Source organism: Cynocephalus volans, chromosome 16 (genome assembly GCF_027409185.1).
Source record: "Cynocephalus volans isolate mCynVol1 chromosome 16, mCynVol1.pri, whole genome shotgun sequence".
Taxonomy (NCBI): Eukaryota; Metazoa; Chordata; class Mammalia; order Dermoptera; family Cynocephalidae; genus Cynocephalus; species Cynocephalus volans.
In genome coordinates, this window is record NC_084475.1 from 27,322,495 (window position 1) to 27,338,614 (window position 16,120).

At 35.8% G+C, this 16,120-nt stretch overlaps 1 protein-coding gene across 7 annotated transcripts in view; it reads right to left on the reverse strand.

The window, feature by feature from the left end:
• Positions 1-16,120, reverse strand: part of TUT7 (terminal uridylyl transferase 7) — a 66,735-nt gene that overhangs the window by 46,554 nt on the left and 4,061 nt on the right. For all 7 annotated transcript variants that reach the window (XR_010021865.1, XM_063080686.1, XM_063080682.1 and 4 more), the window contains exons 3-9: positions 13,213-13,394; positions 12,760-12,876; positions 12,053-12,230; positions 10,120-10,208; positions 2,225-2,276; positions 1,223-1,292; positions 143-269 (exon numbers count right to left, since the gene is read on the reverse strand). Coding sequence is in view for 6 of the 7 variants with exons in the window: in XM_063080686.1 (XP_062936756.1) it covers positions 143-269; positions 1,223-1,292; positions 2,225-2,276; positions 10,120-10,208; positions 12,053-12,230; positions 12,760-12,876; positions 13,213-13,394 (815 nt within the window). In the remaining variant the exon portion in view is untranslated. The remainder of the gene's footprint in view (positions 1-142; positions 270-1,222; positions 1,293-2,224; positions 2,277-10,119; positions 10,209-12,052; positions 12,231-12,759; positions 12,877-13,212; positions 13,395-16,120) is intronic.

The window sequence follows — 16,120 nt, forward strand, 5'->3', positions numbered from 1 at the left end:
CATTTCTGTTCCAATATATAGATGCCTACTCTTTTAATGTCTATAAATATGCATGTAAACATTTACGATTAAATTAACCAAATAAAAATCAAAGCATAGTGCTTATGCACACACAGAATATATTTAAAGAACTCAAACATACCTTTGCCCAGTACCTAAATGCAATCACCAAAGGAACCAGCTTTGGTTCTAGTTTTCCAAGGGCAGTTAAATGCTTTGTTGTTAGACAAGCATTTTCATTTCCTGCACTCACTTTACAAAGAAGACCACTGGTGGCGGTGAGAGGTGAGAACGTGAAAGAAAGAAAGAAAAAAGGTGTTATACAGGTATCAGGTATCTTTTATACCAACAACTAATTTAAACTGCTAATAAATACATTTAAAAAAAAGTAAAAAACTCACTAAATCTTTAAGAGTTATTTAAGAAATTGGCTTAAAAAAAAGATAAGGCAGCTTTTTTCTGACTAAATTTTATTTTTCAGAACTAGAAATTTGTGTTTCATATATTATAATTATTTTTTGGGGGGGAAATGAAAATAAAGAAAATATTATAAAATATTTCAAATAAGAGCATGATTCATCTTTGTAATAATAGAGTGTTCTCCCAAGAGTCAAAGGAATCTGCCTAATAAGGAATCATTATAGCCTACAAAGTACCCATTTACAGTGATGATGGTAAAGCTTTCAGATGGAGAGATACACAGGTGAAGTCACACTGTTACTTAGCACTTCCACAAATGCTAAAAAGGATGGCCCTTACCAGCCAGCCACCAAAAAAAAAAAAAAAAAAAAAAAAAAAGGCAAATAAAGGTGATTAGAGCAAGCATTGATAAGGTTTTATTTTTATCTATCTGAAATGAGTCAGAATGCTTCCACTCTATATTGTGTCCTTTAAGGAATTTTATTCTTTTTAAAACAAAAGATTTTCCCCTCTTGCATCAAATGCTATAAATACAAGGAGAATTCCAGTAGGAAGTATGTATGATAACCATATAAGGAACTTATAGTTCTAGAAATTGTATATTAAGATTTAGTAAAGCAGGCAGGCCCAGTTAAGGCTCACTTGATTAGAGTGTGGTGTTGATAACACCAAGGTCAAGGGTTCAGATCCCCATACAGGCCAGCTGCAACAAAATCAAAAACAAACATACAAAAAAGATTTAGTAAAGTACTTGTGCTTTTGGCAAGTTGATAATTAATAAACAGCTTAAAGAAACAGAGACCTCTGCTTTTCTCTGCACACCACCACTGGCACCCTAGCATGGAAATCTGCATCAACATCAATAAAAGAGTCTGAGGAAAGAAGAAAAAAATATTACATAAGTTAATTAAAGCATTGTTTAAAAGGCAGGAGTAGATAAAGTTCAGGTACCTCTTGTAACTTATCTGTTTAGCCTTTTGAAAGACCACTACTAAATAAAGCTCTGAAATGACTTGAAAAGAAAAAAAAATTCAAGAATCAAGTAATTACATTATAATTCTTATTTTGCAAAGCTAATATTTAATTAGAAATGACTACATCACTGAATTAGAACATTTAAATGTTATGTGGATAACAATTAGAAATATGGGAAAGTACATTTAAAAACAAAATTGTTGTGAAAGCTACTAGAATGTTTCTTGTCAAAAAATGTAATGACTGATGAAAGAAGAAATGTTTAAGTGTTTTATTCAACCAAAACAAGAAGGATGGGAATGACTAACTCAAGGGATGAGACAGTTTGATGAGGCCTTTGTAAAGTACAGAAATCCATAAAACCCAGGGTTGGACACCATACTGGACAACTGATAAATCTAAATGGAAACAACTATTTGAGGATTCACTAATCAGGGTGGGGTCATACCTATTTACTGTTTGTAAAATATTAACTTAAATATTTGAATAAAACAGATTATCCTTTAGTTTTACCCTCAAGAGTGAATTTGACATATTTTGTATTTCTTAGTCATGATCTAAAACTCATTTAATCTTTATAAATAGTGATGTTATCATCAAGCTAAAAGCTTTACTTAGAAAATGCTTATTCTGCGTAGTATAACTACTAACAGGACTCTAATGAACTGGTTATTAATTCATGGACATTTGCTTTGGTTTTTACTTTGGATATTACCCATATAAATAATTAAAACATGACTTGCTATTTTCAAAGTTTGAGAAATAAGATATATCCAAATTATAGACAAAATAAAAAAATTTAAGAGCAAAATGTGGAATTTGGCCTTACCACTGTTCTTTAAACATTCTTGAACAAGTAAGAGGACATCTGGCTGAGACATCTAGGAAATAAATCAACGAATACATGAAATAATCCCTAAGTACTTTTGCTTCACTGATACAGTACAAAGTCATCTGAAGTTCCCCAAACTGCTTTCCAAATTAGAAATACACATTGCTACCAGATTACAGAAATTAACCATTATGCTGTGTGCACATTGTCAGTCAAAGACAGACACGTAAGCACCAAACAAGGATGAGAGTTGGCTAGAGACCTACCACACAGTTAACTCCTGGTTAACTAATTCTTGGGATAATTAGCCTCTAAGCAAATCTTGAAGTGGTAGCTGGAAGTTGTTAACCTGCTAATCATACGGGTTGAGCATCCCTTACCTGGAATGCTTGAGATCAGAAGTATTTGGGATTTCAGATTTTTTCAAATTTTCGAATATTTGCATTATACTTACTGGTTAAACATCCCAAATCTGGAAATCTGAAATCTGAAATGTTCCATTGAACAATCCCTTTGAGTACCAGGTGGTTGCTCAAAAAGTTTTGGATTTTAGAGCATTTCGAGTTTCAGATTTTCAGATTAGGGATACACAACCTGTATTACCTCTCACTGCTCCAGACAGCTTACTGTCCCAATTTCAGTCTTCTTGCCTTTCTCCAATCCTTGTTCCACACTGGAGCCCAAACCATTTAAAATCATGACCTGGAACCTTAAACCTCTCAATGACTTCTTACTGCCCTTAGGTCAGAATCAAATTCTTCACAATGGCCTACGAGATTCTGCATGTTGGACCCCAGCTACCTCTGCATCCTAATCTCATGCTCTTCTTTCTCTTGGTACTACGTTCACTACACCTGTACAATCTTTCTTTTAGCTCCTTGACTACACCTAGCTTCTTACCAATCTAGGGTCTTTGCAAATGCTGTTTCCTCTGAAACATTCTTATGTCTTTTTCCCCCTCTGGGTTGGCTCCTTTTCATTTTTTTGAGCACAGCCAAAATGTTCCCTCTTTATTTGTTTATTTATTTATTTATTTATTTGACGCGTCGGTCCCTTTTTGTTCTTTTTTTAAAAATTTTTTTTTTCTTAATTTTAGTTTGTCGATATACAATGTGGTTGATTATTGTTGCCCATTACCAAAACCTCCCTCCCTCCTCCCTCTCCCCCTCCCACCCAACAATGTCCTTTCTGTTTGCTTGTCATACCAACTTCAAGGAATTGTAGTTGTTATGTCTTCTTCCCCCCACCCCCCGGTTTTTGTGTGTGTGTGTGTGTGTGTGTGTGTGTGTGTGTGTGTGTGTGTGTGTGTGTGTGTGTGTGTGAATTTATTTATTTATTTTTAGCTCCCACCAATAAGTGAGAACATGTGGTATTTCTCTTTCTGTGCCTGACTTGTTTCACTTAATATAATTCTCTCAAGGTCCATCCATGTTGTTGCAAATGGCAGTATTTCATTCGTTTTTATAGCTGAGTAGTATTCCATTGTGTAGATATACCACATTTTCTGTATCCACTCATCCGATGATGGACATTTGGGCTGGTTCCAACTCTTGGCTATTGTAAAGAGCGCTACTATGAACATTGGGGAACAGGTATACCTTCGACTTGATGATTTCCATTCCTCTGGGTATATTCCCAGCAGTGGGATAGCTGGGTCATATGGCAGATCTATCTGCAATTGTTTGAGGAACCTCCATACCATTTTCCATAGAGGCTGCACCATTTTGCAGTCCCACCAACAATGTAAGAGTTCCTTTTTCTCCACAACCTCGCCAGCATTTATCATTCAGAGTCTTTTGGATTTTAGCCATCCTAACTGGGGTGAGGTGGTATCTCAGTGTAGTTTTGATTTGCATTTCCCGGATGCTGAGTGATGTTAAGCATTTTTTCATATGTCTGTTGGCCATTTGTATATCTTCCTTAGAGAAAAGCCTACTTAGCTCTTTTGCCCATTTTTTAATTGGGTTGCTTGTTTTCTTCTTGTAAAGTTGTTTGAGTTCCTTGTATATTCTGGATATTAATCCTTTGTCAGATGTATATTTTGCAAATATTTTCTCCCACTCTGTTGGTTGTCTTTTAAATCTGTTAATTGTTTCTTTTGCTGTGCAGAAGCTCTTTAGTTTGATATAATCCCATTTGTTGATTTTTCCTTTGGTTGCCCGTGCTTTTGGGGTCGTATTCATGAAGTCTGTGTCCAGTCCTATTTCCTGAAGTGTCTCTCCTATGTTTTCTTTAAGAAGTTTTATTGTTTCAGGGTGTATATTTTACTCTTTAATCCATTTTGAGTTGACTTTAGTGTATGGTGAAAGGTATGGGTCTAGTTTCATTCTCCTGCATATGGATATCCAGTTATCCCAGCACCATTTGCTAAAGAGGCAGTCTCTTCCCCAGTGTATAGGCTTGGTACCTTTGTCAAAGATCAGATGGCAGTAAGTGTGTGGGTTGATTTCTGGATTCTCTATTCTATTCCATTGATCAGTGTGTCTGTTTTTATGCCAGTACCATATTGTTTTGGTTATTATAGCTTTGTAGTATAAAGTCAGGTAGTGTTATGCCTCCAGCTTTATTTTTTTTGCTCAGCATTGCTTTGGCTATGCGTGGTCTTTTGTTATTCCATGTAAATGTCTGGATAGTTCTTTCCATTTCTGAGAAAAATGTCTTTGGAATTTTGATGGGGATTGCATTCAATTTGTATATCACTTTGGGTAGTATGGACATTTTCACTATGTTGATTCTTCCAATCCAAGAGCATGGGATATCTTTCCATATTCTTGTATCCTCTCTAATTTCTCTCAGCAGTGGTTTGTAGTTCTCATTATAGAGATTTTTCACATCCTTGGTTAACTCAATTCCTAAGTATTTTATTTTTTTGGTGGCTATTGTAAATGGGCAGGCTTTCTTGATTTCTCTTTCTGCATGTTCACTATTGGAGAATAGAAATACTACTGATTTTTGTGTGTTGATTTTGTATCCTGCTACTGTGCTGAAATCATTTATCACCTCCAAGAGTTTTTTTTGTAGAGGCTTTAGGCTGTTCGATATATAGGATCATGTCATCTGCAAACAGGGACAGTTTGACTTCATCTTTTCTGATCTGGATGCCCTTTCTCTCCTCTGATTGCTCTGGCTAGTACTTCCAACACTATGTTGAATAGGAGTGGTGACAGTGGGCATCCTTGTTTAGTTCCTGTTCTTAAAGGAAAAGCTTTCAGCTTTTCCCCATTCAGGATGACATTGGCAGTGGATTTATCATATATGGCTTTAATTATGTTGAGATACTTTCCCTCTATACCTAACTTATAGAGGGTCTTAGTCAAGAATGAGTGCTGAATTTTATCAAATGCTTTTTTAGCATCTATAGAGATGATCATATGGTCCTTGTGTTTGATTTTATTAATATGGTGTATCACATTTATTGATTTCCATATGTTAAACCAACCTTGCATCCCTGGAATAAATCCCACTTGATCGTGGTGAATAATTTTTCTTATGTGTTGCTGTATTCTGTTTGCTAGTATTTTAGTGAGGATTTTTGCATCTATATTCATCAAGGATATCGGCCTGTAGTTTTCTTTTTTGGTTATATCTTTACCTGGTTTTGGTATTAGGATGATGTTTGCTTCATAGAATGAGTTTGGGAGATTTGCGTCTGTTTCAATCTTTTGGAATAGTTTGTAAAGAATCGGTGTCAATTCCTCTTTGAATGTTTGGTAAAATTCTGCTGTGAATCCATCTGGTCCTGGGTTTTTCTTTGTTGGGAGCTTACTGATAACACCTTCAGTCTCCTTTATTGTTATTGGTCTGTTCAGATTTTCTACATCTTCATGGCTCAGTTTTGATTCCTTGTATTTCAGATGAATGAGTTGTAGTATCACCTTTTTCATTTCTAATTTTTTTATTTGAATCTTCTCTCTTCTTTTTTTGTTAGCCATGCTAATGGTTTGCCAATTTTATTTATCTTTTCAAAAAACCAACTTTTTGATTCATTGATCTTTTGTATTGTTTTTTGGTTTTCAATTTCATTAAGTTCTGCTCTGATCTTAATGATTTCTTTCTGTCTGCTAACTTTAGGTTTGGCTTGTTCTTGTTTTTCTAGATCTTTAAGGTGAAGTGTTAGGTTGTTCACTTGCCATCTTTCCATTCTTCTGAGGTGAGCATTTAATGCAATAAATTTCCCCCTTAATACTGCTTTTGCAGTATCCCACAGGTTTTGGTATGATGTATTATTATTTTCATTAGTTTCAATAAATTTTTTGATTTCCTGCTTGATTTCTTCTTGGACCCATATGTCATTAAGTAGAATGCTGTTAATTTCCATGTGTTTGTATAGTTTCCAGAATTTTGTTTGTTATTGATTTCTAGTTTTAATCTATTATGGTCTGAGAAAATACATGGGATAATTCAAATTTTTTTGAATTTGTTGACACTTGATTTGTGACCTAATATGTGATCTATCCTGGAGAATGATCCATGTGCTGATGAGAAGAATGAATATTCTGAGGTTGTTGGATGGAATGTTCTGTAGATATCTGCCAATTCCAATTGGTCTAGAGTTTTGTTTAGATCTTGTGTTTCTCTACTGATTCTTTGCCTAGATGATCTAATATTGACAGTGGGGTGTTCAGGTCCCCTGCTATTATGGTATTAGTGTCTATTTCCTTCTTTAGGTCTAATAGCGTTTGTTTTATAAATCTGGCTGCTCCAACATTGGGTGCGTACATATTTATGATTGTTATGTCTTCTTGATGGATCAGTCCTTTTATCATTAAGTAGTGTCCCTCATTGTCTCTTTTTACGGTTTTTAGTTTAAAGTCTACTTTGTCAGATATAAGAATAGCTACTCCAGCTCGTTTTTCTTTTCTGTTTGCATGGTAAATCTTTTTCCATCCTTTCACTCTTGGTCTATGTGAGTCGTTATGGGTGAGGTGGGTCTCTTGAAGGCAGCATAAAGTTGGGTCCTCCTTTTTAATCCAGTCAGCCAGTCTGTGTCTTTTGATTGGGGAATTTAAGCCTTTTACTTTAAGAGTTGTTATTGAAAGGTGTTGATTTATTCCTAGCATTTTACTGATTGTTGTTTGGTTTTCTTAGGTGTCTTTTGTTCCTTGTTTTCTGATTTACTGTTTGTTTTCTGTGTTTGTTGGTTCCTTAGGTTGTAGATAGGCTTTTTTTTTGTTTGTTTTCTCTTCATGAATGCCATTTTTATTATACTAGTGGGTTTAGATTTTTCTTGGGTTTTTATGGCAGTGGTAGTTATTTTTCAGGAACCAAACCCAGTACTCCCTTGAGAATTTCTTGTAAGGGTGGTTGTGTGGTAGTGAACTCCCGCAGTTTTTGTTTGTCTGAGAAATATACTATTTGCCCCTCATTTCGGAAGGATAGCTTTGCAGGGTAGAGTATTCTTGGCTGACAATCTCTGTCTTTTAGTATTTTGAATATATCATGCCATTCCTTTCTGGCTTTTAGGGTTTGTGATGAAAAGTCTGATGTTAGCCTGATTGGGGCTCCCTTATAGGTGATTTGATGCTTCTCTCTTGCAGCTTTTAAGATTCTCTCTTTGTCTCTGAGTTTTGCCAATTTGACTATAACATGTCTTGGAGAAGACCTTTTTGGGTTGAATATGTTTGGAGATCGTTGAGCTTCCTGGATCTGAAGATCTGTGATTTTTCCTATACCTGGGAAGTTTTCTGCCACTATTTTGTTGAATATGTTTTCAATGCAATCTCCTTTTTCCTCCCCTTCTGGAATACCCATGACTCGGATATTTGAGTGCTTAAGGTTGTCTGATATCTCTCTCAGATTTTCTTCAATGCCTTTGATTCTTTTTTCTTTTTTTTTTGTCTGCTTGTGTTATTTCAAACAGCCCATCTTCAAGTTCAGAGGTTCTCTCTTCAACTTCCTCAAACCTGCTGGTTAAACTCTCCGTTGTGTTTTTTATTTCGCTGAATAACTTCTTCAGTTCGGCAAGTTCTGCTACATTTTTTTTCAGGGCATTGATTTCCTTGTACATTTCCTCTTTCAGGTCCTGTATACTTTTCCTCATTTCATCATGATGTCTAGCTGGGTTTTCTTGTATCTCAGTTTCCTTAGAATTATCGCTTGAAATTCCTTGTCAGTCATTTCAAGGGCTTCTTGTTCAATAGGATCTAGAGCTTGAGATTTATTATCTTTTGGTGGTGTACTTTCTTGATTTTTCGTATTTCTGTTATCTTTTCTTTGATGTTTATTCATTGTGGCAGGGGGTTTCACAGTCCACAGGTCAGATGAAATGAGCAGAGTATCTTCTGTTCCACTGGGCAGTCTGATGAACACAGCAGGCAGACTCAGAGGAGAACCAGGGGCAGCGTGCGGACTCCCCGGTCCAAGTGTGGCCGCCGCCCGTCGGCTCCATCTCGGCTCGATATGTTGGGGCGCCTGGGTCTGGAGGGCCCTGATGTTCAGGTGAGGAGGGGCCGCCGCTGCCGCCGTCACTGCTTTCGCCGCCGGGTGAGGAAGCAGTACCGCTACCGCTACTGCTACCGCTGCCGCTGCTGCTGCCGCCGCCGCCGCTGCTGCTGCTGCTCCTGCCGCCGCCGCTCCGGTGCTGGTCTGGTTCCTGCTGCAGCCGCTGAGCCTTTCATGGCAATATCCTCATGGGCTGGCGGCGGGGGGTCTTTGTCCCCTTCCCCGGGGGAAGCGGCACCCTTCTCAGGAGCGGGGCTCAGGCGATGCCTGCGGATTTTCTTCACTCAACGAGCAGAGCATCCAACATCTTCCCTCTTTAAAGAGACCTTCATGACTGCTGTATCTCTGCTTGACCTTTGTTTTCTATCACTGAACCTGTTTCCTTGCACAGCTCTCATTATATTATACAGGTTATTACTTACCTCCTTCACTAGATATGAGTCCCATGAAAGGGAAACCATATCTGTTTTGTCCTTAAGAATTTAGTATAATGCCTACCATACAACATGGATTTAGTGAGTATTTACTAAATGAATGAATGACACCAGATCGAAATAACTGCTAGGCTGAGGATACATCATTAATCAGAATTTAAGGTTAAAAAAATAGTGAAATCTATTGGTTAGCTGACCAGGTAGCTATAGTAGTCACATATGGCATGGAATGAGAAGTTGTGAAATAGAACATCTGGAGTTGTGACCCTGGAATCTGCATTTTTAACAAGCAACCCAGGTGACTGGGTGTAGGCCATTTGCAAATTGGCCTGTGGGAACCACCAGTGGATAAATGGAAAATCTATTAAAGTGACTTCCAGTTTTAAAATTCTGACTCATCAACATCTTTTTAATCATGCTTAAACCAGAAATCCAGGCTAGGTATGGTTCTTTGAAAGATAATTATTTTAACAAAGTAAGCATATAAACAGAGGAAACAGGAGCTCATTAAGCTTTCAGGTCACAAATGTTTACATACCTACACTGTTTAAAATCTGAATTCAGGACTGGCTGGTTAGCTCAGCTGGTTAGAGTGCTGTGTTACAGTACTAAGGTCAAAAGGGTTTGGATCCCCATACCGGCCAGCTGCCAAAAAAGTAAAATCTGAATTCCTTTCCTGCCATTAGAAAGTTGATTTTGCCAAGAGAATGTAATCTTTTCAAGTTAACAAAACCTAAATGCTTCCATCAGATTTACATGGACAGAAAATCAGTGTTAGAATGAGTGTGACAGATCTGCAGAGTAAAATAAGTATGAAAATCTGTAAGGTATAAAAAAAATGCTTTTAAACTGAAGGCAGGTAGAAGACATAAAAATGAAAATTTCTGGAAAAAAAGCTGCCACCATTACACTCAAAGTATCTTCAAAATATCTAATATATATTAATATACAGTTCACTCACATTTGAAAAAATTTCCATACCACTCTGAAAATTCCAACATTTCATTTTGTACTTACAATGGCTGGAAACTGAATGTCAATGTTTACATCCGAATTTTTGAAACCCAAACTGCTACAGGATGACCCATATAATCTTAAAGAACAATCTAAAAAAATAAATAAAGTAAAATTTCTCAGAAGTTATAATAAAACACTGCTATTTCAGAAATCAAACCATGAATTGAAACTACACACAAAAGCAAAACTGTATCCAAGTCTGGCATAAATAAAAGACAGAAATATGTGGCACTTTGCTCTTCCCTTAATTTTATTTAACAGGGAAGCCTGCATTGACTGTGGTTTACCTTAATAGCAACTTTTCTGATGTCAATTGTAAAATATGTTAAAATTCTACATTATCATGATCACATTTTGTGCGGAAAACACCACCTGCAATGAATTTTAAAATGTAAATTTGAAAAAGGATGCCTAACTTTGTTTTATATTTATAAACTTGATACTCTGTGTAAAAACTAATGCAAACACTTTTCACCTTTTTGAAAGCACACATAGATATAATTTACTATAAAGAGTATGTTTCAGTAAAACAATAATAATAAAAATGATCTTTCAACATAAAGTTACTTTTTAATATGAATTACTCATTACATTATAAAGAAAAAGCACCTGACATAACATAATCCCTCTGGAAAAACTTTTGAAAAATAATTACAATATCACTGATATAATTTAAAATGCAGGGCTGGCCGGTTAATTCAGTTGGTTAGAGCATGGTGTCATAACATCAAGGTCAAGGGTTCCGATCTCCACAGTGGCCAGCCACCAATAAATAAATAAATAAATAAATGAACAAAATGGTAGGCTGCAGGCACTTCACACTTCAGAGGAAGATGTTTGTGTGTGGACATGTGTACTGACTATATTTATTTATGGCTTTTATTTTCAATGTTTTACTACTATTGTGCCACAACATTATCCCTTCTCATCTGGGTTCCCCCTCATCCCCCGAGTTTTGCTAATTCAAATGATTTTTGGGGGTTTTAACAATTTTCCATAACAGAGTACATTCAATTTTACACGGAATTCTATGGCAAAAATCATCAAAATTATAACTTACTTCTCAGGAAATACCTATGTAATGAAATGAGTAGATTCTCTCCACTTGTTCTTATGAAAGCACAGTCCTAAGAATTATAAGGTGATACATTTAAATAACGATTCCAACCCTAGCTGTGGATCAGAATCACCTGTGAAGCTTTATAAAAGTAGTTGTCTATGGCTCTACAGATAATTCTGATGCACAGCAAGGACCAGGAATGTTAAATCTATTCCAATCATTTACCTAATGAGGAATGGCCGTGGGGGGTGGGTTGTTGCTGTCAAGAATTGACAGCAACTGTGTCAGGCATTTACCATACCTGACTTTAAATTTTCATAAGCAGCATACCCCCAATAGTTGTCCCTCCTCCCCCTCTCAACAAAGATCTAAAATTAAAAATAGGCAGAAGACAGATATAACTTGGAAAATCAATTCAATAGTACACAAAATCCATTACAAATTATTTACAAACTAGTTTTCAAAACTCATTTTCAATGTTGCAATTCTTTTATGTATGGTCAAATAAAACATTTTTTACACACAGATAACCTGAAAACAACTCCAAGATACTTTTCTATTTCAACTCAAAATATGGTGTCAATTTAGGCAGGTAGAAAGGTAAACAAATATATACACAAGAGTCCCACAGTGCCCAATAACATGCATTCAACTTATATTAAAGTTCATGCACACAATGAAATTTACAACGAAAACAGGTTTATAATGGCAATGCATGTCAAAGTCTTTGTTACCTTGGAGGAAGCCAGAAAAAACAAAAAACACACAAAAAACAAGAGCTTTAGGACATGACAAATGAATTTTTATAAGATGAAAAATACTACTGGTAAGAAAAATGAATGAAGTAGCTAAACAGAAAAATCTAGAAAATACCTGGTAATTTGTGTTGGAACACATTTTCCATGATACATTTAATTTCTAGCCTCTGTTCCAAGTTCTCATTGTGTAAGCCGAGCTCCTGTACCACTCTGTCAATAGCAATGCCAATTGCGTTTATCTGGGAGTGTGTTGGCGGGGGTAACGTGGTAAGCAGCTCTTCCTCTTGCTTCTCCTTTTAAGATCAATGATGAGAATCAAAATGACTCACACAGTTTTTAACTTCTACCACTCACTGAGACAACACCCTACACAGGATTTTCTGGAATCTTGTTCTTAGCCCTCCTTCTCATCTTAGCTATTATAAAGTCTTCATCCTATCAAACATACACACACTTTTTTATACATATAATATGAACCAGTGATAACAGATGATAGGCAGGAATAAAGAGAAAGTGCAAGGAAAGAACATTAAAAACAGCAATGACAAACTGATTATTTGCTTTATTACTGGCAGAAGGACATATACCTAGGTCCTAGGTCCTGTCAATGATTTCATACATCCTGATAATATCTTTAAGGAAATTCACAAGACTGTCCAGCAAAACACATCTGACCAGTATAAAGTATTTTGGCTAACATAAACTCGATAAAATAGGGAAATCATTAATATCATAGCCTTAAAGAGGAGAAGAAAGCCACAAAGATGACAAGTAATAATAGCTGACAGTTAAGCATATTTATTTGGCTTACATTAAACTTACCTTAATATTTTTTTTGTGCCTCTTCTCTTTGATATGCTTATGAGCAAATGCAATGGATTCAATTAAAACATCACAGAGTTTGCAGGTGTACTTTGCTGTAGGGTAGTTCCGTGGTCGCTACAATTTGAACAGATTTATGAAGACATATACATATGCATCTTCAAACATACAGGTAACAATTAGCCAGATAATGATTTTCCCCTTCACTTTAAAAATTATTAATATATTATTGTTTCCCTTTATTGCTATCCTAAGTCATTTTTATTTAAATAACAGCAATTACTCTTAATTCCATTAAATCACACTAAATAACACTTTTAACTTGTAGTACTTAAATAGTGATAACCAAAGCAAGATATCTAATTTGTCAAACACGTGTTCTCAATTACTAACAGTTTATACCAAAATAAGGATTTTAACTAACAAACACTCATTTATGTACGAAGATGTTACCCTTTTTAGCCTGTCAATGCAGTCTCTTTTCAATCGCTCCTCAGCTTGCTGTAAGCCCAGTAGCTCCTTCGTTGAAAGCACAGACTCATCAATCACAGGGCCTTCCAAGTCTCCATCCTGCTCATTTTCCTCATTTCTAGTCCTCTGTGGCTTCCTAGGTCTGGACCTTTGCTTCTTGTTTTCTTAAGTGAGGGGAAAATGTTATTGGCAATATAGAATCATACCACTCCTGAGTAAAAGGCAAAACTTATATAGGTATTAATTAAATCATATGATACAATGACACATGAACACAGAGCAAAAGGGAAGGTAGCTCTCCGTGGACAAAATGCTTGAATATTCAGTAAGCACATCACCTGATACATCAGTCCATAGAAATCGTCTTTTTGGAAAACGTAGAAAGAATTCTACTTCAATCATATAATTTGATTTTATTATCTCTTCCTGGTATACTGCTGAGCATACTCATATTCAAGCAACAGTTAAAATTATCCTCTGAAAGCAAGTATACCTATAATTCAAATATACTTAATATAAATGTACATATTTATATCTAATATATTCTACTATTCTTGTTAGTATACCTGTTATTCTAATAAAAACCATCCACATTTGCTTCCATTTTTTTTTTTAAGGTGAACAATTTCAATAGGGCAAAAATGGACAATGTACCCTTAGAGAACTCAGAAATCAACTACATCTTCATCTGGAGTGAAAAATCACTCACTGAGTTGCAAGTTTAGCTTTCAATAACAATATTGGGGTCCCTCCAATAATAGCAAGAAGTCCAAGCCAAAATTTTATTTACTGAGGAGGCTGGCCAGTTAGCTCATTTGGTTAGAACACTGCCTTGTAATGCCAAGGTCAAGGGTTCAGATCCCCATACAGGCCAGCCCCCAAAATAAACCAAAAAATAAAAACCAAACAAAATTTTATTTACTGAGGACTATTTCCCATTTTATCTTTACTTTCATTTTAGCTTCTTTGAATAGCCTGCACACTGAATATATTTCAAAGCAAAAAAAAATTGGCAGTTGAAATAAAAGTTTACTGAGTACAAAATCATGCTTATAAACTCTGCTGTTCTACAATCCTCATAACAAATAAATCAATCCATTCCTTTTTTAAACATAACTTTTTAACCTATGAAACAGAAGATGACTGGAGGATTAAACTATAAAAAATTGTTTTATTTTATTTTTATTTTTATTTTTTTTTAAAAAGATGACCGGTAAGGGGATCTTAACCCTTAATTTGGTGTTGTCAGCACCACGCTCACCCAGTGAGCGTACCGGCCATCCCTATATGGGATCCGAACCCATGGCCTTGGTGTTATCAGCACCACACTCTCCCGAGTGAGCCACAGGCCGGCCCTAAAAAACTGTTTTAAATAGCTTTGATAACTTCTATCAAGTTCTGAATAATGAAGCTATTAGTAACACATATGATTAAAATAAGTTAGTCATTGGAAATATAAACCTACTGAAATACTCTGCATGAGGCAATTCCTCCGTTAAATTCTCAAAGGAACTCATTACTAGTATAGCAATTACAACGGATGAGGTTACAGAAAAAAAATTCTGTGCCAGGAAAAGAAGTGCAATTTAAAAAAAAGTTATTGCTGAGAACTCTAAAAGACAAGCAGCAAGCACTGTGTTCAAGCTACTTAAGATGCATATAATAAAATTCTGCAAACAGTTTCTATAAACAGTTTCGATATGTGGCAATTAAAAAAAATTGAAGATACTGGCCAGCTGCCAAAAAAAAAAGAGGGAAGTGTTAAGAAAAACAGTATAAAAAAGTCAATCAAAAGGGACTGAACAATAAAATACTAAAAGGTAAGTAATCATTTGAATAGAAAATCAGGCTACGTTAATATTTCCTTTCTAACATACCCCCTACTCCCAATTAAATTATCATAATCTTTTAAGGCCTGAACAAATTTTTGAGATAAACACTTCTTTTAATTTAGAGGTGTGTCCATTCTCATTTAGTTTGCTTATAAACTATATCTTCCTAAATAATTGCATCTGACTTCAGTGTTCATGAAAGAAGGCTTTTTTGGCAGCTGGCTGGCAGGGGATCCAAACCCTTGACCTTGGTGTTATAACATAACGAACTGAGCTCATCAGCCAGCCCCGAAAGAAGTTTCTTACTCAGGCAAACACTCAGAGATTTACACTAATATGTGCAATACCCTTTTGAAAAGTCCATATTAGTTCACAAAACAGTAACTGACATGTAACCAAGTCCCTTTTTAACTCCTCCTCGGTCTTGATCAAAAGGCGACTCAATATATTTGCTGTCATTTTCTAGAAAGAGTGACTTCTCTCTCCCTCCAAAAACCATGATTAACTCTTACTGCTTTTATACAGAGAATTGGATCGCTGCAGACATTCTGTTGGATGATGATAACGGCAGCTACCATTACTGAGTACTTTATTACGTGACAGATGTAGAGCAAGCAGTGTATGTGCACTGCCTCATTTAATTCCTGCAGTAATCCTGTCATGGATGCTAACAGTATCCCCATTGAACAGATGGGGACAATGCCTTTCTGAGAGAATAACTGACTCGTCCAACGGCACACGCCTAAGTCAAAGTAAAGAGATTTGAAATACAGATTAAAGTATGGATAGAATGCTGAAATTCGGCCTTCTATTTAACAATATGAAAACTAAAAAGAGGGTTAGCCTGTTAGCTCAGGTGGTTAGAGCGTGGTGTTATGACACCAAGGTCAAGGGTTTGGATCCTGGCACTGGCTGGCTGTCAGTCAAAAAATAAAAAATGAAAAAAAGCAACTCTAACATAATTTTCATTACATCTTCCCACATAATTTAATAAGACCTCTCCTTATTAAGACACAATTCAATTTAAAGAAATTTCAATCCCTTTAATGAGATCCTTT